The 23,237-nt window shown below is 43.6% G+C and overlaps 1 gene segment (V, D, J or C); it reads left to right on the top strand.

The window, feature by feature from the left end:
- The first annotated feature begins 10,170 nt into the window (after window positions 1–10,170).
- The window catches only part of LOC140480937 (Ig kappa chain V region 3374-like), a 29,042-nt gene continuing 15,975 nt past the window's right edge, over window positions 10,171–23,237 (top strand). Inside the window, 5 exon segments of the V gene segment in view lie at window positions 10,171–10,221; window positions 10,764–11,111; window positions 11,836–11,943; window positions 18,627–18,725; window positions 19,045–19,081. Of these exon segments, the coding sequence occupies window positions 10,176–10,221; window positions 10,764–11,111; window positions 11,836–11,943; window positions 18,627–18,725; window positions 19,045–19,081 (638 nt within the window).

Genomic DNA, 23,237 nt, shown 5'->3' with positions numbered 1-23,237 from the left:
AATGATGTTGGTTGTCATCTCAAAGCTGGTGACTTATCCACCCTCAATTTTACTGAATTTTTTTAATGATATAGGCTATTTCTATAGCTATCTTTAACAATGTTATACTTTCCTCCAGTGCATTAACCTTCTCACTGCCCTCATCATTTGTAAAACATAATACAAAGTACTTAATTCATCCTATTACCTTAACTCTATTGTCCATGATTACATTCTCATCTCTGAGTTGTCCTACTCTGTCTTTAACCAGAATCTTGCATTGCTAATATGCTTTTGGAAGCATTCAGTATTTCGAATACAGTAGTACTTTGTTAGCTTTTTAATTACATCCTCTTTAGCGTCTAACCTCAGTTTTGATTTGGAGATGCCGGTGTTGGACTGGGGTGTACAAAGTCAAAAATCATACAACACCAGGTTATAGTCCAACAGGTTTAACTGGAAGCACACTAGCTTTTGGAATGTCACCTGATATCACCTGATGAAGGAGCGATGCTCCGAAAGCTAGTGTGCTTCCAATTAAACCTGTTGGACTATAACCTGGTGTTGTGTGATTTTTAACCTCAGTTTGTCCACGTCGAACCATACTGCTTTATTCCTCATGGCTTTTTTTTTAACTGAAAGTTATCATAATTATCCCTGCTAAATTTACAAATAATGAAATGTGCAAAGACTTTGTGCCTAAGGATATATTTTGCTGAGAATTCAATTTCAGAAACAAAGAACAGAAATTCATTCTTCAGTGTGCCCGATCACCGTAAACACAAGCTGACTTCCTGACACTCTGCCATGCCTGTCTTCTCCATCACGCATTGGCATTGTCAAAGTGAAGGAGTTCTCCTGGAGTTGTGACCAATATTTTTTCAGTGTGTTTTTTTAAAATAAGATGTGGCCATGTTGGCTGGCTAGTATTTATTGCCTATCCCTAGTTGCCTTTGAGAAGGTGGTGGCCTTCTTGAACCGCCGCAATCCACCTGCTGTGGGTTGACCCACAATGCCCTGAGGGAGGGAATGCCAGGAATTTGGCCCAGCGACAGTGAAGGAACGGTGTGATATTTCCAAGTCAAGGTGATTTGGAGGGGAACTTGCAGGTGGTGTTCCAATGTACTTGCTACTGTTGTCCTCATTCTTGTAAACTCCTATAAATATAACCCCAACCGATTCAGTCTCCTTCAGTAAAATCGAGAGAGCTGGCCAAATGACTACTATGTGACCACTGTTGATTGTTGTTAAAAATACCTGGTTCACTCATGTTCTTTCAAGAAGGCAGTTTGCTGTCGTCACCCTGTTTGACCTACACGTGACTGCAGACTCCCAGCATTGGGGTTGACTCTTAACTGCCCTCTGGGCAATAAAATGCTGGCCTGGGAAGGAACTCTCACATCACCTGAATGATATCTTTTTAAGTGCGCAATTAGCTGTCAGGTCTTAACTGTCCCGAGGTAATGAAAGGCGCTACATAAATGCAAGTTCTTCTTTTTTTCCCCAATCTTTAAAGAGTTCCCCGGTCACCTTCGATCTTGTGAAGGTTCTAATGCTGTGACGGTCTGCCAGCCCTCCAGTGGCTCTTTAACCCGCAGCGTTAAAGCCGGCCTGACTAACCGTTCTCGGTTCTAGGAAATATTTTTGTCGCTCGCTTCGAGGCTGCCTCAAGAAGTTCCACCCACTTAGTGCCTTTTGTACCAGTTCGCCCACGCGGCTTGCAGCTCGGGAACAAGAAGCCGTTCAAAAACAACAGGAAAGGAAACCGTGAACAATTCCGATCAATTATACCGTGTATAAACCTTTCCATTGCCTGTAGCTTAACATGATCAGAAGTAACGTCTTTGGAGGTCATTTGTAATGGGAGTCTGGTACTAAAACGGAATTCTCTGCACAGCTAACTGATATCTAACCCTGATTGATTAAACTGCTCTCCCGGGAGTTAAGAGCAAAGTGTTCCTGAGGCTTATTCCAAAAAAACAAAAAAACGAATTGGAGAATTGAGACGAGAACTCGCGTATTCCTAGGCAAGGGCAGAATTGGTGAGTCAGTGAATTGTGTAGCCTTTCTCCCGTCCCTTTCCCAAAAGGATTCCAGAGAGCAATACAAACTCCACTCCCTTACTCCGTGGAAAACCATCTCCCCGCACACTCACCCCAGCAAGTGCAGGGTGATGGTACTCCGGGTTTGAAACAATACAACGAATGAGAGCTGCTCTCCAGCTTTTCCACAATCATGGTCATGAAGCCTTGTGTTTGACCCCCCCCAAATCACCTCCAGTCTGGTTGGTTCATCCTTGTTCAGAAATCGAACGGGTACCTTAAAAGCTTTATTCTATCTCACTACAACAAAATGGCTTTGTGCAGGAGGTCTGGTGAAATGGCAAATCAGTATGCATGGAAAGTATTGGAAAGATTTGGAGGGTCAGTATCAATAACCATTTGTAGAGGCAAGGATTAATCCGGGACAATTAGCATGACTTTGTCAGGGGAGATCGTCAGACAGATTTGATTGAGTTTTGAAGGAGGTGATTGGATGGATAAATGCGAGGTATTGCATTTTGGTACAACTTATACAAGTAATGGTAGGCCCTTAGGTAGTGTTGTAGAACAGAGGAACCCAGGGATTCAGGTACATAATTCTTTAAAGTTAGCGTCACATATAGGCAGGATGGTTAAAAAGGTGTTTGGCACACTTGAAACGTTGATTTTCCTGCTCCTCGGATGCTGCCTGACCTGCTGTGCTTTTCCAGCACCACTCTGATCTAAACACCTTGCCTTCATTGCTCAGTCCTATGAATATAGGAGTTGGGAAGTCATGTTGGGGTTGTACAGGACATTGGTGAGGCCTCTTCTGGAATACTGTGTCCATTTTTGGTTGTCCAGTTATAGGAAGGATATTATTAATCTAGAGAGGGTTCAGATGAGATTTCCCAGGACATTGCTGGGTACGGGAGGTTTGAGTTATAAAGGAAGGCCGGATAATCTGAGACTTTTTTCACTAGAATGTAGAAAGTTGAGAGGTGACTATAAAGAAGTTTATTAAATCATGAGGGGTATAGATAGGGTTAATAGTAGGTGTCTTTTTCCTCGGATGGGGGATTTCAAGACTGGGGGGCACATTTTTAAGGTGAGAAGACAGAGGTTTAAAAAAGACAAGAGGGCAATTTTTTTACACAGAGGGTAGTTTGCATGTGGAATGAACATTCTGAGGACGCGATGCAAGTGGTCACAATTACAATGTTTAAAAGATCCCCAACACTGACAGTATTCTGCTTTTATATGCGCGCACTGTTTGTTTAAAATAGTTATTTGGTGACCAGCTGGTTTAATTGTACTCACCTTAAAGGGCCAATGTGATGGTTAAGATAACTTGCATTTATAAACTTCTGTTAGGATTGTCGGTCTTCTTATGTAACATAAAACATGGTTTGTATTCCCTGGGCTGGATTTCTTCCTAAATTAACATTTGTTTTCAATAACAATAATGTATTTACAAAATACCTTGAAGGTAGCGGAGCATGGCAAGGTTCTTCAAGGCAACATTATAAAACACATTGGACACTCAGCCACAGAGGAAGATATTAGGGCAAGTGGCTAAAAGCTTGGTCAAAAGGTTCGGATATTAATCAGCGAAGCTAAAAAGAGGAAAGTGAGATGGAGAGGCATCAAGAACTTAGGGAGAGATTTCAAGATCTTAAGGCTTGGACCTTTAGGGTAGATCCATTAATGCTGGAGCCATTCAAATTGGGAATTTGTAAACATCCCGAATTGAAAGACCTGAGGTATCTTGGAGGATTGTAGTGTTGGAGAGATTGCAGAGGTGGGTAAGAGCTAGACCATGGAGTGTTTTGAAAGCAAGGATGAGAATTTTTAAAAATGAGTCATTGCTTTAATGAGGGCAATATGGAACAGCAAACACAGCGGTGAGAGCAGAAGTGGCATTGTGAGGCTGCAGTTTTGAAAAACCTCAATTTTATAGAGGGTAGAATATGAGCGGTGGCCCAGGGGTATGTTAGAATAGTCAAGTCTGGAGGAGATTCATGCATGGATGATGGTTTCAGCAACCGATGAGCTGAGGAAAGGACAGAGATGGATGAAGTCATGCAGGTGGAAATAAGCCATCTCCATGATGGTGCAGTTATATAATCAGAAGCTCATCACAGGTTCTGTGAGACAACGAAGTTGCAAGCAGTTTTGGATAAAACCCATCAAAATTGAGGCAGGTTACCTTTTTGAATGAATTCAAATTCCTATGGGTTAAGAAAAGTGACTAGAAACAGAACCATGAGGTTGTAACTATAAGGAAATACTGGAGTTCTTTTCTCTAAAGACAAGAAGGCTAAGGTGTAATACAATAGAAATCCTTGAAATTATGAGGCAATTTGATAGGCAGACTTAGAGATCATGTCTCCACTTGCACATAGTCAATAATAGGGATGCTGAGTCATCAGTAAGTTTCATGAGCACTTCAGGAATAATTTCCTCACCCAGGATATTGTTAGAACATGAATTTATTGCCATGTGGTGCAGCTGAGGCTAATGGCATTGATGATTTCAGGAGGAAACTAGAGAAATACATGAGGGAGAAAAGAATAGAAGGATATGGCTCACAAAATAACTGCTGAAAAGGCTCAGCAAGTCTGGCAGCATCTGAGGAAGGGTCACTGAACCTGAAATGTCAGCTGTGATTTCTCTCCATAAATACTGCCAGAGCTGCCAGCAATTTCTGTTCCTGTTTCTGGTTTCCAGCATCCGTAGTTTTTTTCAGTTTTGAGAAGGATATGGCTCTTCTGGTGTATTAACAACAGCATGAGGCAGTTGGCTGTAATGGCCAGTTTGTGTGCTGTAAGTTCTATGTAAGATCAAAAGCTCAACTGGGTGATTATACCACCAAGCTCTGCAATAGATAGCGTACATTTAGGTCTTTAACTGTATTTAACTGGAACCAATAGGCATGAGAAAGCTGATCAGACACTTAGATAAATTGTTGTCTTTTTGGAGGCTTTATGTGGTTGCATTTTGTCTTCTCTAACATCTCTGCAAGAATGACTTGAAAATCCGGTCTTATAACAAAACACTTGATAGCTTCAATATTTAGTTTTCTTCTGTGAGGTACAGGTGTCACTGGCAAGCCCAGCATTTGTTGCCCACCTGTAATTGCCTTTGAGTGGCTTGCTGGGTCAATCACATGGGAGTCACTTGGAGGCCACACCAGTTAATGATGGTAGATCCCCTTCACTAAAGGACCATTACTGAGACTGGCTATGTCATAGAATCGTAGAGTCATACAGCATGGAATCAGGCACCTTGGTCTAACTAGTTCATGCCAACCGTGTTCCAAATCTAAACTGGTCCTGCCTGACTGCTCCTGGCCTACGTGCCTCTAAACCTTCCCTATTCATGAACTTATCCAAATGTCTTTTAAATGTTGTTACTGTATCTGCATCCACCATTTTCTCTTGTAGTTCATTCCACACATGAACCACTTTCTGTGTAAAACAAAAGCTCCTCGTGTCCTTTTTTATATCTTTCTCCTCTCACTAAAAACATGCCCCCTAGTTTTGAACTCACCCACCTTAGGGAAAAGACATTTGCACTTCACCTTATTGCCTTAATGATGCCCCTTATGATTGTATAAACTTCTATATTGTTACCCCTCAACCTCCTATAGTCCAGTGAAAGAAGTCCCAGCCTATCCAGCCTATCTTTATGACTCAAACCCTCCATACCCAGCAACACCCTGGTAAATCTTCTCTGAAGCCTCTCTAGTTTAATAATATCCTTCTTGGTGACCAGAAGTGCACACAGTACTCCAGAAGAGGTCTCAGCTGAAAATGTGTTGCTGGAAAAGCGCAGCAGGTCAGGCAGCATCCAAGGAACAGGAGAATCAACGTTTCGGGCATCAGCCAGAAGAGGTCTCGCCAATGTCCTGTACAACCTCAACATGACATCCCAACTCCTATACTCAACGATCTGAGCAATGAAGGCAAATATGTGAAACACCTTCTTAACCACCCTGTCCACATGTGTCACAAATTTCAAAAAATTATGTACCTGAACCCTTAGGTCTCTCTGTTCCACAACACCACGCCTACCGTTAATTGTATAAGTCCTACCCTTGTTTGTCTTACCTTTTTTCACTGGAGCATAAGAGAGTGAGGGGTGACTTTACAGAAGTTTATAAAATCATAAGGGTATAGATAGAGCTAATGGTATGTGTCTTTCCCTAGGGTGAGGGATTTCAAGACCAGGAGGCACAATTTTAAAATGAGAGGAGAGAAATTTAAAAAAAAAGACTAAGAGACATTTATTTTTGCACAGAGGGTGGTTCGTGTATGGAATCAACTGAGGAAGCAGCGGATTTGGAAATTTGGCTAAGTACCCGAATAGGTTTGCAGGTATATGGGCCAGGAGCAGGGACTAGTTTAGTTTGGGATTATGTTCAGCATGGACTGGTTGGACTGAAGGGTCTGCTTCTGTGCTGTATCACTTTGAGACTCTATTAGCCACCTCCAGTCCACCAATACCTGGCCTGTGGTTATAGTTAATACAAATATTTCTGCTAGGGGCCCTGTAATTTCCACCTAACCCACCACAAAGTCTTGGGATACACTTGATCAGGTCTCGGAGGTTTATCTACCTTTATGTTTTCTCAGACCTCCAATGTTTCTTCTTCTGTAATGTGAACAATCTTTGTTTCCTTGAGTTCTCTAGCCTCCATTTCTTTCTCCGCAGTAAAAAACTGATGCAAAATATTTATTTAATATCTCTCCTATCTCTTGAGGTTCAACACAAAGACAACCTTGTCGATCTTTGAGGATTGCTTTTTTGCCCTTAGTCTCTTTGGATTATCCTTAATTTTATCTGCCAAGTCTACCTCATATCCCCCTTTTGCCTTCCTGATTTCCCTCTGTGGAATGCCTCTAAACTCTTTATTGTCTTCAAGGGATTCATTTGATCCCAGTTGTCTATATCTAAGATATAATTCTTTTTTAATCTTGACTAGAACCTCAATATCTTTATTCATTGTTCCCTAATCTTACCAGCCTTACCTTGCACTCTAACAGGAACATAATGCTCTGAACTCTTCTTATCACATTTTTCAAAGTCTCACACCTGCCAATAGTCTACTCCAATCAATTTTTGAAAGTTCTTATATTCCAGATTTATTAATCAGATTTACACCAGGGATTTCAATCTGTTTCCACCTCTTGATTACTACTTCTGTGCCATCACCCCCACCACCTCCCCTGTGGAGAGTAACAAGTGTTGAAGAATTTCTTTATACTAGTTGACGTTTAATGTATTTATTTACATTACAATAATTGTAAGTTGCAGAAGAATGGCAACTGAGCTTTCTCCGCGTGTTTCGCTTCGTCACCGACTGAAGAACGTGTGTGGGGAGCAAAAGGACCCTCTCCAGAGGTGGGGAGACCATTTATCACTGGAATTAGTTCGCCAATTAAATCCAGGGGCGAGTATAGTGACTCGTGGAATATTTGCAGAGCAATTAAAGTTTAATAAATGAATACACACAGACAGAATGGTATATAAAATGACAAATATTGGCGCAACATGATTAATAGTAATTGCAGTCAGTTTATGAAGATCACAAAGACAACCCGCGATATACAAATGGGACTTGTTACTTTGGGAACATGGTCGGCGTGGACTAGTTGGACCGAAGGGTCTGTTAACATGCTGTATGTCTCGATGGCTCAATATATCAGGAAAATAGTAGAATGGTATGGTCTGTTTCAGTGAGGCAGTGAATGAATTTATGAGAAAGATGATAGTGTAATGCAGTATTTCTTACTGTTCCAGGTATAAAATGAGCATGTCCCAGCAAACACTTGGGATGATGGTTTTTATCTGTTGCAATCCTTGTGGAAAACATTCTCAAATGAAGTAATTAAGGCAGAGTGTTTGTCCCGTAAAGATATTTTTTTCTGACACACAATGGGGTGCCATATGGAACTTAATAGGTTCATCTACCAGAGCTTAGTAAATACGGTTGGAGAAAGTGAGGACTGCAGACGCTGGAGATCAGAGTCGAGAGTGTGGTGCTGGAAAAGCACAGCAGGGTCAGGCAGCCTTGAGGAGTAGGAGAATTGATGTTTCGGGCATAAGCCCTTCATCAGGAATTTTATGTTGAAGAACTTATGCCTGAAATGTCGATCCTCCTGCTTCTGGGATGCTGCCTGACCAGCTGGGGTTTTCCAGCACCACACTCTGCGCTTTAGTAAATACGGTGCCAAAATTAGCAATTAACTTAAATGTATTGTAGAAAGTCAAATTCATCAGGTATCCTGGAATTAAACAAGATTTCAGAAAGGTGGGAAGGGACGGTTAAAGGTATCAGATACATGGCTTCCACGGGCAGTGGGCAACCTCACTTACCCCGGGGTCCACTTTGCAAAACGTTCACCTAAAGTGGCGTCCGAAATATTCATCCAACCCGAACATCCAAGAATCTCAAGAGCGGTCATTGTTGGTCCAGCCGGCGACGTTAACATCCCTAAAATTAATCATTCCTAGGCGAATCCTTGGAGATGAATGCATAATGTTCTCTGGAGAATTGGGCAGTTCGCTCTCCTGATAATGTCTGAATATAGTAGACCATACCTACTACGCACAAAAAAAGCACATCCGAATACACGAACTCTTGAGTTGGGGATGCAGTTAGTTTAGCTGAACACTCAGCTGGCCTATCTGCAGCAGAAAGCAATTTTTCACAATACCCGAACGAATACATGATTCCCATCCAGAATGCACTATAGAGTTAGTCTTTGAGCTGCTAGTCTCTGCCTGGAATGTTATTTTTGTTTTGTTCGTCTCACTGGGAGCTCCTTAGCTTTGAGTTTTATAATCGCTGTGCTTTCAGGCTAGTGCGAGTTGAAGATTCTGCTAAACCCCCCGCTATGTTTATATAATTCAACCCAATCGTTTGAAAGATATTTAGTCTTTTTCACTCAAAGTACAGAATCTGCAATTCGGAATCTCCCTTTCGTGATTTTCCATGCTGTAGGATTCTATGACTCAATATTTCAGGAAAATATATCAGGGTCTCCCTTTCGCGATTGTTCTTTTGAAGTTTATGAGACTCGGATGCTTGTTTTTCTTTTCAAAAAACCTCCCAAAACATCTATTCAGGGCACTGAACGGCCCCCGCCAGTCCAAATGTCACTTCTGTCAGAATTTGGGATTTAAATTAAGTTAAATTTGGGGATTTAAGAACAGAAAACGGCGGAAACACTGAGCAGATGGAGAGATGCTGCGGAATATTCCCTTTGCTAAGATTTCAGGTTTTTGACACTCAATGGGATTTTTACACTGCCTGGGACTTCCGTTTGTTATTCCGTTCATGGTTCACACCAACGTGCGTTGGACAACAAGAGCTGGGTTTGTCAGTGATTTGTGGTGAGCTGGAAGTGTCTATGGATCCAGCGTCCAGAATCTATTCATCCCTCTCACATTCCATAATGTCCCTTAAAACCAAACATGCCTTTGGAAACACGCCGGAGGGCTAACGTTAGAATACTGATCAGACCGAGGCTGAGGGGTGCCCTTATAGAGGTTTATAAAATCATAAAGGGCGTGGATAAGATAAATAGACAAAGTTTCTTCCCAGAGAACATTATGCATTCATCTCCAAGGATTCTTCCCTGGGGATGGACGAGTCCAGAACTAGAGGGCATAGGTTTAGGGTGAGAGGGGAAGATATAAAAGAGACCTAAGGGGCAACTTTTTCACGCAGAGGGTGGTACTTGTATGGAATGAGCTGCCAGAGAAAGTGGTGGAGGCTGATACAATTGCAGCATTTAAAAGGCATCTGGATAGCTATAATTTGGAGGGATATGGGCCAGGTGCTGGCAAATAGCTCTAGATTAGGTTGGGATATCTGGTTGGCTTGGACGAGTTGGACCGAAGGGTCTGCTTCCATGCTGTACATCTCTATGACTCTATGGCTCCTGTCCTCGGGGTGGTTTGGTAGGAGCTCGGCCCATCTCTGCAGTTAATGGGTGTGCCAATGACGTGACTCTGAGCTTGTAGCTGAGTGGCGCCTCGGATCACAGGGAGGTCTCTGGGTTCTCTCTGTTGTCCTCAGCACAACGCCGGTGGCCTCGCCATCAGTAAATGGTGGCTTCTCTCTCTCTCCCACCCCGCCCCCCACCCCCCCTCCTCTCGGGCAAAATGCACCTTCTTGGCTACATCTGGATGCTGAGCTGTTGGATTAAAAGTAAGTACATTTCCAGCTGAAAGTTTCACTGCGTGAAAATGCTGGCCTTCCTGTCGTTACTGTTCGGGCGAGTTTTGAATAGGAGACTTGGACGAGCTTTGTTTAAAAAAATCCACAAAGTCATACTGCAGAGGGGGAGGCCGTTCGGCCGCTTCTATCAGCGCCTGATCTTTGAAAGAGAGACACAATTGGTGCCACTCTCCCTTGCAACTGCTTTCTTTGGAGGAATAGATCCCATTTCCAGAGAATTGGAGACTGATAACAGAGCAGGAGGCGGCAATTCGGCCCATCGCTGGCTGTCCACACGGGCAGCTAGCTCACTTCTTCCCAATCCTGCCACTCAGACAAGGAACCAATTCCCTTTTGGATTGAGTCAGCCTCTAAGGGGCGGAAAGTCAGAGGCCCAGTCACGTATAAAATCCTGACGAATCCGCATCCTCTAAAGGCTGGAAGAGAATATAAGGAATGTTGAAACCAGACAGTCGAATCTCGCTAGGGAGGGGAGGGATAACAGGAAAATAACGCCGTGTCTGTCCGTGCAGGTGCCCAGGCTGAGACAATCCTCCAGCAGACTCCGAGAGAAATACTGGCGGCCAAGGGCGAGAATGTCGAGCTCACCTGTCACCTGAAGAGGGGCACACTCGATGAGGTCTTCTGGTACAAGCTAGACGGAAACTCCCAGGTCCATTTTCTGAAGTCTGCCACTGTCCTGAACAGACAGGCCTCAGGAGAGGGAATAACCGGGCGGTTCATTTTAACCAGAGATGTCTTTCGACTGTCGTTCAGTTTGACCATAAAAGACATGCAACTGTCAGACAACGGCACCTATTACTGCCTGATGCTCAGCTCCTACTTCGTGTCTTTGGGAGATGGAAGTGTGGTCACAGTAGGTAAGAAGCTTTCCAATTTCAATACCCCCTTACCGTAGCAAATAATCAAAATAAGCACCGACTTTAAGAAACAAAATAAGTAATTGCTGTTTGCTGAACGATTGAGACAAGAACAGGAAGTTTTGGAGAAGCTCTATAGGTCTGGCAGCAGTTATGGAGAGAGAACACATAGTTAACGTTTCGGGGTGAGTGACCCTTCTTTAGAACTGGGCTCTCTCTCTCTCCAAGCTGCTGTCAGACCTGCCGAGTTTCTCCAGCTTTCTCAGACCTCTCAAGTGTTTTATTGAAGGGAGACTGACCGTCCCTTCTGATTGCGTCGGAATTTATTTTTGACTCCCTCCTAAAGTTCTGGCTGGTGTGGGTCCTGCTGGTTGGACTGGGGATTATTAGTGACATGAATCGCCACAGCTGCCAAGTCTAACAAAGTTTTAAAAAAATCACACAACACCCAGGTTATAGTCCAACAGGTTTATTTGGAAGCACCAGCTTTCGAAGCGCTGCTCCTTCATCAGGTAGCTAGTGCTTCCAAATAAACCTGTTGGACTATAACCTAGTGTTGTGTGATTTTTAACTTTGTCCACGCCAGTCCAACAACCTGCTCCTTCACATCAAGCCTAACAAAGTCAGACTTTGGTTTGTGATAAATAGTTGCTGTCGGCCATTCTGTGAGTTGACAGATGGCCCGTGGATATACCATAGACCATTAAAACGTTGCTTGTTTCAGTTCCAGAACGAAAGAAAGTAACTTCTCCGCCTCCGACTACTAAACGCCACAGAATCCATCACTTTAACTACCCCAAGGTGCGAAACAAGAAGCAAACGTGGAATCATGGTAAGATCAATGCGTTCACTGTGTCTGAGACAGACAGACTAGCGCTGTTCAGTCAATCTGACCGATAAATACAGCGAGTTACAGTCCAATATCTCAACAGTACACGCACATTGATGGAAAACAGAAACTCAGCAGGTCTGGCAGAGAGAAAGCACAAAGTTAACGTTTCGGGTCCAGTCCAAAGAAGGACCCGAAACGTCAACTCTACTTTCTCTCCAGACCTAGGCAAAAGTGGGTACTGCAGATGCTGGAAACCAGATGCTGGAAAAGCACAGCAGGTCAGGCAACATCCAAGGAACATGAAACTCAACGTTTCGGGCAAAAGCTCTCCATTCCTGATGAAGGGTTTTTGCCTGAAATGTCGATTTCAAAGCTACTTGGATGCTGCCTGAACTGCTGTGCTCTTCCAGCACCACTAATCCAGAATCTGGTTTCCAGCATCTGCAGTCATTGTTTTTACCTCGTTTGCCCAAAACGTCGATTTTCCTTTCTCTCCAGACCTGCTGAGTTTCTCCAGCAATTTCTGATTTCCAGCAGTTCTTTGCTTTATTTAAAGCCTGTCTTCCAATGTGCTGATTCATTATCAGCACAACATTGACAGGGGATTCATCACAGCATTTTTCTCAAGCACTGTCTAGCTGAAGTCAACTTCATATATTTGTGTGTGTGTTTTTTTTAACTTCAAAATCCTCGATCTGAAATGTTTCCCACTGATGCTGAATGTTTCCCGCGCTTCCCCTAATTTGTAAACGTTATTTTCCTTTTTGTTATGGAGACAATCCGTTTGGGATATTTGGTAATTCACTTTAGGCCCCAGACAGCATCTGGATGTTTTTTCGAACCAGGAAAGAAAATACTGTCAGAAACCTGCCCGCGTTATCTAGCTTTGGCGTAGAGCTGAGTAACTTCTGAAGTGCTGGGAGGTGTATGTATAAATGGGAAACACTCTGCTTTCAGTTGAACACGTACTGGGGGAAATACTATCTGTCGGAGATGCTAGGAGGGCGTCCTGTGTTTTAACCTTTACTGGAAATCCTTTCATGGTATTTTCTACAGTTCCCCTTCTCGCAGTCCCTTCATTTATTTATGGCCTATTATATCGCAGCGCCATTTATGACCGTCCAGGACACATAACAACATAAGCACCAAGAGCAGGAGTAGGCCATCCGGCCCATCGAGCCTGCACCGCCATTCAATAAGATCATGGTCGGTCTTTTACTGGACTCAACTCCACTTACCCCTCTGTTCATCATAACCCTTAATTCTTTTACTGTTCAAAAATCTTATGTCTTGGCCTTAAAGACATTTAACGAGGTAGCCTCAATTGGGCAGGGAATTCCACAGATTGACAACTCTCTGAGTGAAGAAGTTCCTCAACTCAGTCCTAGATTTGCTCCCCTTTGTTCTGCGGCTATGCCCCTTAATTCTAGTTTCACCCGCCAGTGGAAACAACCTCCCTATTCCCTTCAGAATTTTATATGTTTCTCTAAGATTGTGGTCCTTCTTCTAAATGCTAATGAGTGAAGCCCCATTCTACTGAATCTCTCCTCTTAACTCCAGAGTCAACCTAGTGACCCTCTTCTTGCACTCTCTCCAGTTCCTCCTTTCTCGAGTAAGCAGACTCTGGAATCTCCTCTCTCAGCCTCTCTACTGCCCCACAACACTCGGGCCTCAATTCTCAACGCATTTTAGGCCCCAGCCCTATTATCTCTCAATGTGGCTGGGCGCCATTGACAATGCCTTGGCAGTTGTTGCGTGCTGCTACATAAATGCAGCACGCAACAACTATAGTCCTCCTATAGTGGGGGGGGGGGGGGGGGGTGAATGCGGAGGTTTGCAAACATGAAATAGCTTTGGTTTGAAATACCAGTATGAGTATTTTTATCTTGTTCCCTGCGAATGTTGGTGAATGGATTTGCGAGGAAGCTGGCCTGTCCCAAATACCGTGGTCAGGCCGCTCTGTATCTTTTCCATTAAAACCATTGGACGGGGTCAGACTGCAGGAAAATGTCACCCTGAAGTGTAAGGCTGCCGTGCATTTCCAATTGAGTTTACAGCGCACAAGGAGACGCCTCCTGAGCAGGGTTTTATGTTGCTTTTCTTTTGCTTAAAGCAAGGCAAAACTACTTTATTAATCCCCGTAGCCCCGCTTTCCCGTTTAACGTACAATTGCCCGTCTGAAAAGGGTGCAATGGGCCGTCTATGAATACTTAACAGTCCTCACTGGTTAACTGCAGAACTCCCTTGTGCCTGCCAATTTTACCAAAATAAAATCCTAAAGAACTGAGGATGTTGGAAATCAGAACCAAACACAGAGATTGCTGGAAAAACTCGGCAGCTCTGGCAGCATCGCTGGAGAGCTGGAGAGTTACCGTTTCGGGTCCGGTGGAGAAGCGGGGTAGATCCCAGCCTCGGGTGACTGTGTGGAGTTTGCACATTCTCCCCATGTCTGCATGAGTTTCCTCCCACAGTCCAACGATGTGCAGGTCAGGTGAATTGGCCAGGTTAAATTGCTCATAGTGTCCAGGGATGTGTAGGTTGGGTGCATTAGTTGGGGGGATATGTAGGGTATTAGGTTAGGGGAATGGGTCTGGATACTCTTCGGAGGGTAGGTGTGGACGTGTTGGGCTGAAGGGCCTGTTTCCACGCTGTAGGGATTCTATAATTCTATAAATGCTGCCGAGTTTTTCCAGTAATTTTTGGGTTTCAGAAGACATCTTTATAAAACGGGGGCTGGCTTGGTTTTAATGGATGTGTTGGCAGAATAAATGAGGGCAATGTTGGCCCGGCACTAGCTGTGGGTGGTGATGGGGAGAAGGGGGTGATTGATATTGAAGGAGCTGGGATTCTTCACTTCTCTCCACTCGCTTGGAATAAAACCATGGTGTTGTCAATTTCTGAATTCTTACACATGCCGTAAATTGGGCCTTTAGTCTGAACTACTGCCCGAGGAAATAAATTAGAGACAAATTATTTATTTAATGCCGGGATAAATCTAAACCGTCATCTGCCGCAGATTGGAGAAATACCCAGCAAATTAGACAGTGGATAATCCCACTGAATTCTATGGCCATTTCAGCTTTCGGCCAATCTTGCGATGTGATCCAAAAATCAGTGGTTGTAATTAAGAGAAATCTTCCTGATACACACGCAGTGACTACACAGCAGCATCACTCCGAATAGGAGCAGTTGCCTTGGTCGAGTGAAAGCCCCAATGCTGAATTTGTACAAGTATATGGTCATTTGTTTCGTGTTTTGTTTTCTGGGACCTTGATGGACCTTCCCAGCAATCAGTGACCTTCGTGTCATTTATATAAATGGGTTGGATGTGAATATGGGAAGAATGGTCGGTAAGTTTGCAGATGACACCAAAATTGAAGGTGTAGTGGACAGCGAAGAAGGTTATCTTAGGACCACGGACCTTGATCAGATGGGCCAATGGCAGATGGAGTTTGATTCAAATAAATGTGAGGTGTTGCATTTTGGAAAGGCAAATCAGGCCAGGACTTATACACTTCATGGTAAGGTCCTGGGTAATATTGCCAGTGAAAGTGACCTTGGCATACAGGTTCATAATTCCTTGGATGTGGAGTCACAGGCGAAATGTGTGGCTCTGGAAAAGCACAGCAGCTCAGGCAGCATGCTAGGAGCAGGAGAGTCCACATTTAAGGCATAAGGCCTTCATCAGGAATGTAGAGGGGGCTGAGAGATAAATAGGGGGTGGGGGTGTGACTGGAGCTGGAGGGAAGGTAGCTGGGATGGCTATAGGTGGATGCAGGTTGGTGGTAATTGTGACAGGTTGATGAGGAGGGTGGAGTGGATAGGTGGGAAGGAAGATGGACAGGTAGGACAGGTTATGAGGGTGGTGCCAAATTGGAGGGTTGGATTTGGGATGAGGAGACTTGGAAACTGGTGAAGTCAATGTTGATGCTGTGTGGTTGTAGGGTCCCAAGATGGAAGATGAAGCGTTCTTCCTCCAGGTGTCAGATGGCTTGGATTTGATGGTGGAGGAGGCCCAGGACTTGCATGTCCTTGGTGGAGTGGGAAGAGGAGTTTAGATTCCCTCCAGTGTGGAAACAAGCCCTTCGGCCCAACCAGTCCACACCGACCCTCCGAAGAGTAACCTACCCAGACCCGTTTCCCTCTGACTAATGGACCTAACACTATGGACAATTTAGCATGGTCAATTCACCTGACCTGCACATCTTTGGACTGTGGGAGGAAACCAGAGCACCAGAAGGAAACCCACGCAGACACGGGGAGAATGTGCAAACTCCACGCAGACAGTTGTCCAAGGCTGGAATCGAACCTGGAACCCTGGCACTGTGAGGCAGCAGTGCTAACCACTGAGCCACCGTGCCGCCCAAAGTTGAACTGGTTAGACACAGGGCAGTGGGGTTGTTTGGTGCATATGTCCCAGAGATGTTCCCTGAAATGCATCACGAGTTGGCGTTCTGTCTCCCGTTGTAGAGGAAACCACATCAAGAGCAACAGACGCAGTAGATGAGGTAGATGGATGTGTAGAAAAATCTCTGCTGGATGTGAAAATATCCTTTGGGGCCTTGGACAGAGAGGAGAGGGGGAGGCATGGAATCACAGGTAGATAGGGTAGTGACGAAGGCTTTTGGTATGCCTGCCTTTATTGGTCAGTGCATTGAGTATCAGAGTTATGTCCTGTTGTGGCTGTACAGGACATTGGTTACACCACTTTTGGAATACTGCATTTGGTTCTAGTACAGGGAAGATGTTGTGAAACTTGAAAGGGTTCAGAAAAGATTTACAAGGATGTTGCCAAGGTTGGAGGGTTTGAGGGAGAGGCTGAATAGGCTGGGGCTATTTTCCCTGGAGCATCGGAGGCTGAGGGGTGACCTTATACAAGTTTATAAAATCATGAGGAGCATGGATAGGGTAAATTGACAACGTCTTTTCCCTTACCAGTGAGTCCAAAACTAGAGGGCATTGTTTAAGGTGAGAGGGGAAAGATTTAAAAGATATCTACGGGGCAGTATTTTCAAGCAGAGGCTGGTGCGTGTATAGAATGAGCTGCCAGAGGAAGTGGAGGAGGCTAGTACAATTACAACACTTAAAAGGCATTTGGATGGGTGTATGAATAGAAAGGGTTTAGAGGAGTATGGGCCAAATGCTGGCAAATGGGACTCGATTAATTTAGGATATCTGGTTGCCATGGACAGCTCTATGACTCTATGACCACACTTTTAACACACTTCTTTAAATAAAATATCCATCATAGGATGTGTGTATCACTAGACAGGGCAGCATCTATTGCCTATCTGCAATTGTCCAGAGGGCAGTTAAGAGTCAACCTAATGGCTGTAGGTTTGGAGTCACATATTGGCCAGACCAGATAACAATAGCAGATTTCCTTCCATAAAGGACTTTAGTGAACCAGTTTTTAAAACGTATATAAGAACAATTAACAGTGGTTACATAGTCGATAGCAGGCTGGCTTTTCGTTCCAGATTTTATTGAAGTCAAATTTCACCATCTTATCAGGGTGGGAATCAAACTCATGTCCCCAGAACATTAACCTGGGTGACCATCCCAGTGACATGAATATTTCTTCCTTCATTGCCTGTAAAACAAACTTAGAGAGTGTCTGCAGCAATAAGTTCCTGACAGTCAAGGGGACCACATGTGTCAACAAATCTGTGAACAGATCAACAGGTAGAATCCTTTAGACCAAGAGGCAGGTGCCTGACCTGAGCAGAGGGGAAGGGGTGGGGAGGGTTCAAGTTTTGATTTAACTAATTGAATTAGAGGCTAGAGTTCTGTCTGGCAAGAGAGTCAGAAGTTACAGGACACCCAGTTATAGTCCAACAGATTTATTTGAAATCACAAGCTTTTGGAGCTCTGCTCCTTCATCAGGTAGAGTGAGCAAGAGAGTCAACAGTGGAAATTTATGTGGAGTCTGAAAAACAACAATAATATTAATCACGAGTAAGGGGCATTATATCTACAATTAGACTTAGTCTTTCTCATGCTCTCATTTTCCTCTATTCCTAAAGGTTTATAAAATCTAGCATATTTTGTATTTTTCTAAGAAACATGAACCTAAATGGAGTCATAGAGATGTACAGCATGGAAACAGACCCTTCGATCCAACTTGTCCATGAGCTTTAGTAGCGGTCATCAGGAACAAACACATTTTCAGGCTCTCCTCGTCTTGGTCTGAAAACAACAGATGCTGGAGATTACAGCGGGTCTTGCAGCAATCATTGAGATAGAGCAAGCTAACATTTCAAGTTTAGATGACTCATCATCGGAGCTCACCTAGACTGAAACATTAGCTTGCTTTCTCTCCACGGATGTTGTCTGATCTACTGTGATCTCCAGCATTCGTTGTTTTCAATACAGATTCCAACGTCTGCATTAATTTGCTCTCGCTTTGGTTTGACCCTGGATGGTTTCAAGGTCTGGAAGATGACAGAGCCATTACGGAAAGGAGTGCAAACAGGAACTGACATCCAGGCTGACAGCTCACTGACAATAATCTGAATCGAAAGGCAATGACTTTCTCACCGGGAGATCAAAGATCCCCAAATCATGGGATTGCCTTGTGGTGTTGTGTGGACAATGTGTTAGTTTTGCTGCGGAGTGCTTTGTCTTGTGGCCCTGACACTGTGCTGTAACGAGTAAGGGATTTGCTGCTGTTTCCTTTGCAGGGTACGTGTGTAGCTGGAGTATCTGGGGCTCTCTGATTGCTGGCAACCTCCTGCTCCTGTCCTCCATCGCCTTTGTTGTCATCAAACACAAGATCCAGAGTAAGCGCCAAAAGCTCAGTCTCGTGTGTGTGTGTGTGTGTGTGTGTAATTGTGTGTGTGTGTGTGTGTGTAATTGTGCGTGTGTCTGTGAGTGTGTATGTCTGTGAATGTGTGATTGTGTCTGTGAATGTGTGATTTGTCTGTGTGTCTGTAGTGCATGTCTGAGTGTGTGTCTGTGAGTATGTGTGTAAGACTGTGAGTGTGTGTGATTGTCTCTGTGAGTGTATGTATTAACTTCGCCATTGCTATATTGCATTCACCAGTGGAGTATTTAGTTATTTGTTTAATTGGGCGGCCTCTCTTTCTCTTCCATTTCTAGAACCCCGGAGGCGGTGTCCCCACCAGTTTCGGAAAAGGTAAAGACAATCCTTTCTTTTTGTCACAGCTGACCAGGGAGGCTCAGAGAGTGGGCCATAGCGGATTGCGCTGATGAAGTGTAAACATGGACGTTGTTTCGCTTCACTCATACTGTATTTGTTAGCGAAAACTCCCCTTATCCGAGCGGCAACACGTTGAGTCAGGTTTGGTCCCGTTTGGTCTCGGTTTGTGCTGGTTAGGAACGGACGGGAATACCCGCTCATCGCTGTTTCAAACCCGATTGAACATTGACTTTAATTAGACAAGATGAGAACTTCTGAGCACCTTAAAATAAGCGGAGACGCCGTTTCTGTTCAGTAAGACAGGATCAACTCAGGAGCCGTCTTATTCTAATACAGAGACCGATTCCAGGTTCTAACTCCACTCTGTATTGGAGGTTGTTCACATCTCGTCTTAACGGTTTCGGTCTGTTAGAAAGTTAACATCGAGGTCATTATGTTTAAAGAAAAAACAGCAAAGGAGAGCGGATGCTGCAAATCACAAGCGAAAACAGAAATTATTGGAAAAAGAGGCGGCATGGTGGATCGGTGGTTAGCCAGGAACCCGGGTTCGATTCCCAGCTCGGAGTTTGTGCGGGTTCCTCTGGGTGCTCCGGTTTCCTCCCACAGTAGACAAGATGTGCAGGTTAGGTGAATTGGCCGTGCTAAATTGCCCAGAGTGTTAGGTGCATTAGTCAGGGGTAAATATAGGATAGGGGGATGGGTCTGGGTGGGTTACTCTTCAAAGGGTTGGTGTGGACTTGTTGGGCCGAAGGGCCTGATTCTACACTGTAGGTAATCTAATCATCAAATCTTTCGAGGTCTGGCAGCATCTGTGGAGATAAATCACAATTAACGTTTCAGGTCCAATAACCCTTCTTCAGAATTCAGTTTTTACAGCAATTTCTAATTATTGAGTCACGAACATGTACAGCACCGACACAGGCCATTCGGACCAACTCGTCCATGCGTACCAGATATCCTGAATTAATCGAGACCCATTTTCAAGCATTTGACCTATATCCCTCTAAACTCTTCCTATTCATTATAACCATCCAGGTGCCTTTTAAATGTTATAATTGTACGAGCCTCCACCACATCCTCTGACAGCTCATCCCATACACGCGCCACTCTCTGTGTGAAAAAGTTGCCCCATAGATTCCTTTTGCATCTTTCCCCTCTCACCCTAAACCTATGTACTCTAGTCTTGGACTCCTCTACCCGAGGGAATAGATCATGGCCATTTATCCTGTCCATGCTCATCATGATTATAAACATGCATTAGAAAGAAGAGCACTTGTATGTCAGGTTGAGGGATAAATATTTAACCAGGAGACTGGGGAGAGACCCCTTGGAATCCCAAAAACTGGAGGAGAGATGCCCTGCTCTAGGCACATAATGCAGGGTGACATTTCAGTACTGAGGGAGCTAACCGTGACTTTTAGTTTTACTATGATCAGGTGGATCCCAGTGCACAAATTACACATGTATTTGTACCTTTAATGCTCTGAGTGTCAGCCAATGTGGTACTTTTAAGGTTAGTCATTTTTGTAATGGGGTGGGTCAGCTGATCTGCCCACACAGCACGCTCCACTTGGGGCCAGATCATTATTTTGGAAGTTGGTGACGTTGGGAGAGGGATTATTTTAGGCCTGATCAGTGTGGAATTATATGAAATTTAGTTTTAGATGGGGAACGGTGAGCTAATTCAATTTGCTCACAAGAGCAGAAAACAGAATATTTTGAAAGGGTGTGAAATTTGTTAATGTTGATGTTTGGAGAGACTTGGTCATGCTAACTCAGGGAATGCAGTAAACCCAGGTGCAGAAACAGTTTAGGAAGGTCCATAGCATGTAAGCCTTTTTCCCAGTTGGGGTACAGGAATGAAGAATCTTGTTAGACTTGTTCAGGGCTTTTGTGTGACCATGGCTACAATATTGAAGAACACTTAATGGGGGCAAAATTGGTTAGCAGCATCCCACATCACCTCTTCTTGAGAAGAGCTAACAAATGAAGGATAATTCAGACAACTAACTGGTCAGGGGCAGGCTTTCCACAGGATCAAGGCACATGGGGCGGAAATGCTGAAAGCTTCAGCCATTCAAGACAAGCTGAAGTTGATCTAGGTAGGGGATCCAAATGAGGCCTTGGTCCAGCGAGGAAAGTCAATACAGTGACTTCGGATTTTGGGCTAGGGAGTGAGATTTGGCAGCAAAGGCAGGACCCATGTTCTCCCACCAGTGGAGCTAGTTACTGGAACCAGATGCCTTCAAATGAGCAATCAGACACCCCCCATTTCTCCTCCTTCACAACCTCCCCCACAACAATCCATCCTGGAAGCCTGCAAACAATATGCCAGCATTTACGTTTCAAATCTCCCACACATGGTGAGGCTGCTACATTGGGTGGATGGAAACCGTTAGTGGTGGAATGAACCCTTTCAGTGAGCATTAATCGGCTAGTTCAAGGCTTCAACTGGCAACAAGATGGAAGGGCTGTCCACAAACCTTCCCTCCACAGACATAATTGTGGCAGTGCTGGAAAGGCATCTCCATCCACTGCCCTCCAAATTTGTTAAATGCGTTCTTGCTCCCAAATGCATTCTGCAGAGGGGGTCAGTAATTCTGCCCACTGTGTGGAGGTTTGATCTCCCTTTTTAAGGAAGAATGTACTTCATTTGGAGGCAGTGCACTGAAGGTTTGTTACATTGCTCCTTGGGATGACAGCACTGTCTGCTGATGAGAAGCTGAATAAATGGGGCCAATAATCTCTGGAGTTCAGAAGAATGAAAGGTGATCTCATTGAGACATTCTTGATTCTGATGGTGTGTGACAGGATTGACATTAAGAGGCTTAATCTGCTAACTGAGGAACCTAAAAAGACAGTCTCAGGCTACAGCAACAATCATCCTGAGATCAGGAGAAATGTCTTCACTACAGGGTTGTGAATCTTTGGAAATGTCTGTACTGAGGATGTTCCAATGTTGAACATATTTAAGAGTATTGCACTCTCCAGGAATCAAGGGATATAGGGAAGGGTACTGGAAATTGACCAAGTTCCAGGGTGTGCCACAATCATATGAAATAACAGAGCAAGCTTCTCGGGCTGTTCGGTGTATTCTTACTTCTAATTCCCATGTTCAGATGTCCTCCTTCAACAATTAATTTTGTTAAAGCAAGAGCTAATATCTTAGTTGTGAGGAATAGTGAATGTTATTTTTGTAAGTGTTATTTCTGTCAGAAAAAAGTATGAATCTTGTCTATTAGTAGATTTCAACATGCCTGCTATCTATAAAAAAATTCCAGGCTAGTATTCTCTTCTAAAAGCCCTGTTTTTATTCATTTGAATCAAATTGTAAGGAGCAAATTGTTCATATGGTGAAGTTTGATAGCATTAATAAAATCCTAACCATTATTGTTATCACCAGAAACTAAATTAAAGACAATAAAATCTGCACTAGTACTGTAGCTGATGTCAAAATGCAATCTTTTGTTGACTTTTACTGATTTGGTTTACATTATCTCAGCTCAATATCTGTTACAGTATTAGCCAGAAGTTGTCAAATTATTTTACAACAAAATTGATTATGAATTTACTGATCCCTTTTTATAATATTATCATCTTGAAATTATAACTATGCTTAAAGTACTTTGATCATTCAATTAAAGATACATTTTATTCTGATTCAACCATCATAATTATTTACTAATTCAACAACCATATGGTTTCTGAACAGGGTGAAGTAAAGTATATTCTAGTGATCTTGTCCCTATGGCTGCCAGAATACTTCATTGCCAAAACTTATCACTTTATGAGCACTGAAACCCACCCATGTAAGAGATGTCTTTCTAATGAGAGGGACAATAGTACGTAAGAATTCTTGAACTTGCTCATAATTATCTTCATGTTGCTTGTATTTCATTTTTAGCTGACATCACGTAGCAATAAGGAAATGAAGTTATTATAGTTAGATATCATCCTCTAAAAGAGGAGCAAACATAAAGTGTATAGCACATATACATATGTACAATAGCAGCTTTTTTAATTATAAAAAAGACGTGGTTAAAAGCGATTTCAGGTAATTTTAGCATAGGCACCCTGCGTTTCATGACTTCCTACTCAGAAATTTCTGTGATTCTACTATGTTCTGGATATA

The sequence above is a fragment of the Chiloscyllium punctatum genome, chromosome 1, assembly GCF_047496795.1.
Source record: "Chiloscyllium punctatum isolate Juve2018m chromosome 1, sChiPun1.3, whole genome shotgun sequence".
Classification (NCBI taxonomy): domain Eukaryota; kingdom Metazoa; phylum Chordata; class Chondrichthyes; order Orectolobiformes; family Hemiscylliidae; genus Chiloscyllium; species Chiloscyllium punctatum.
The sequence above is the reverse complement of the archived record's forward strand: the minus strand, read 5'-3'. Positions and strand labels throughout refer to the sequence as shown.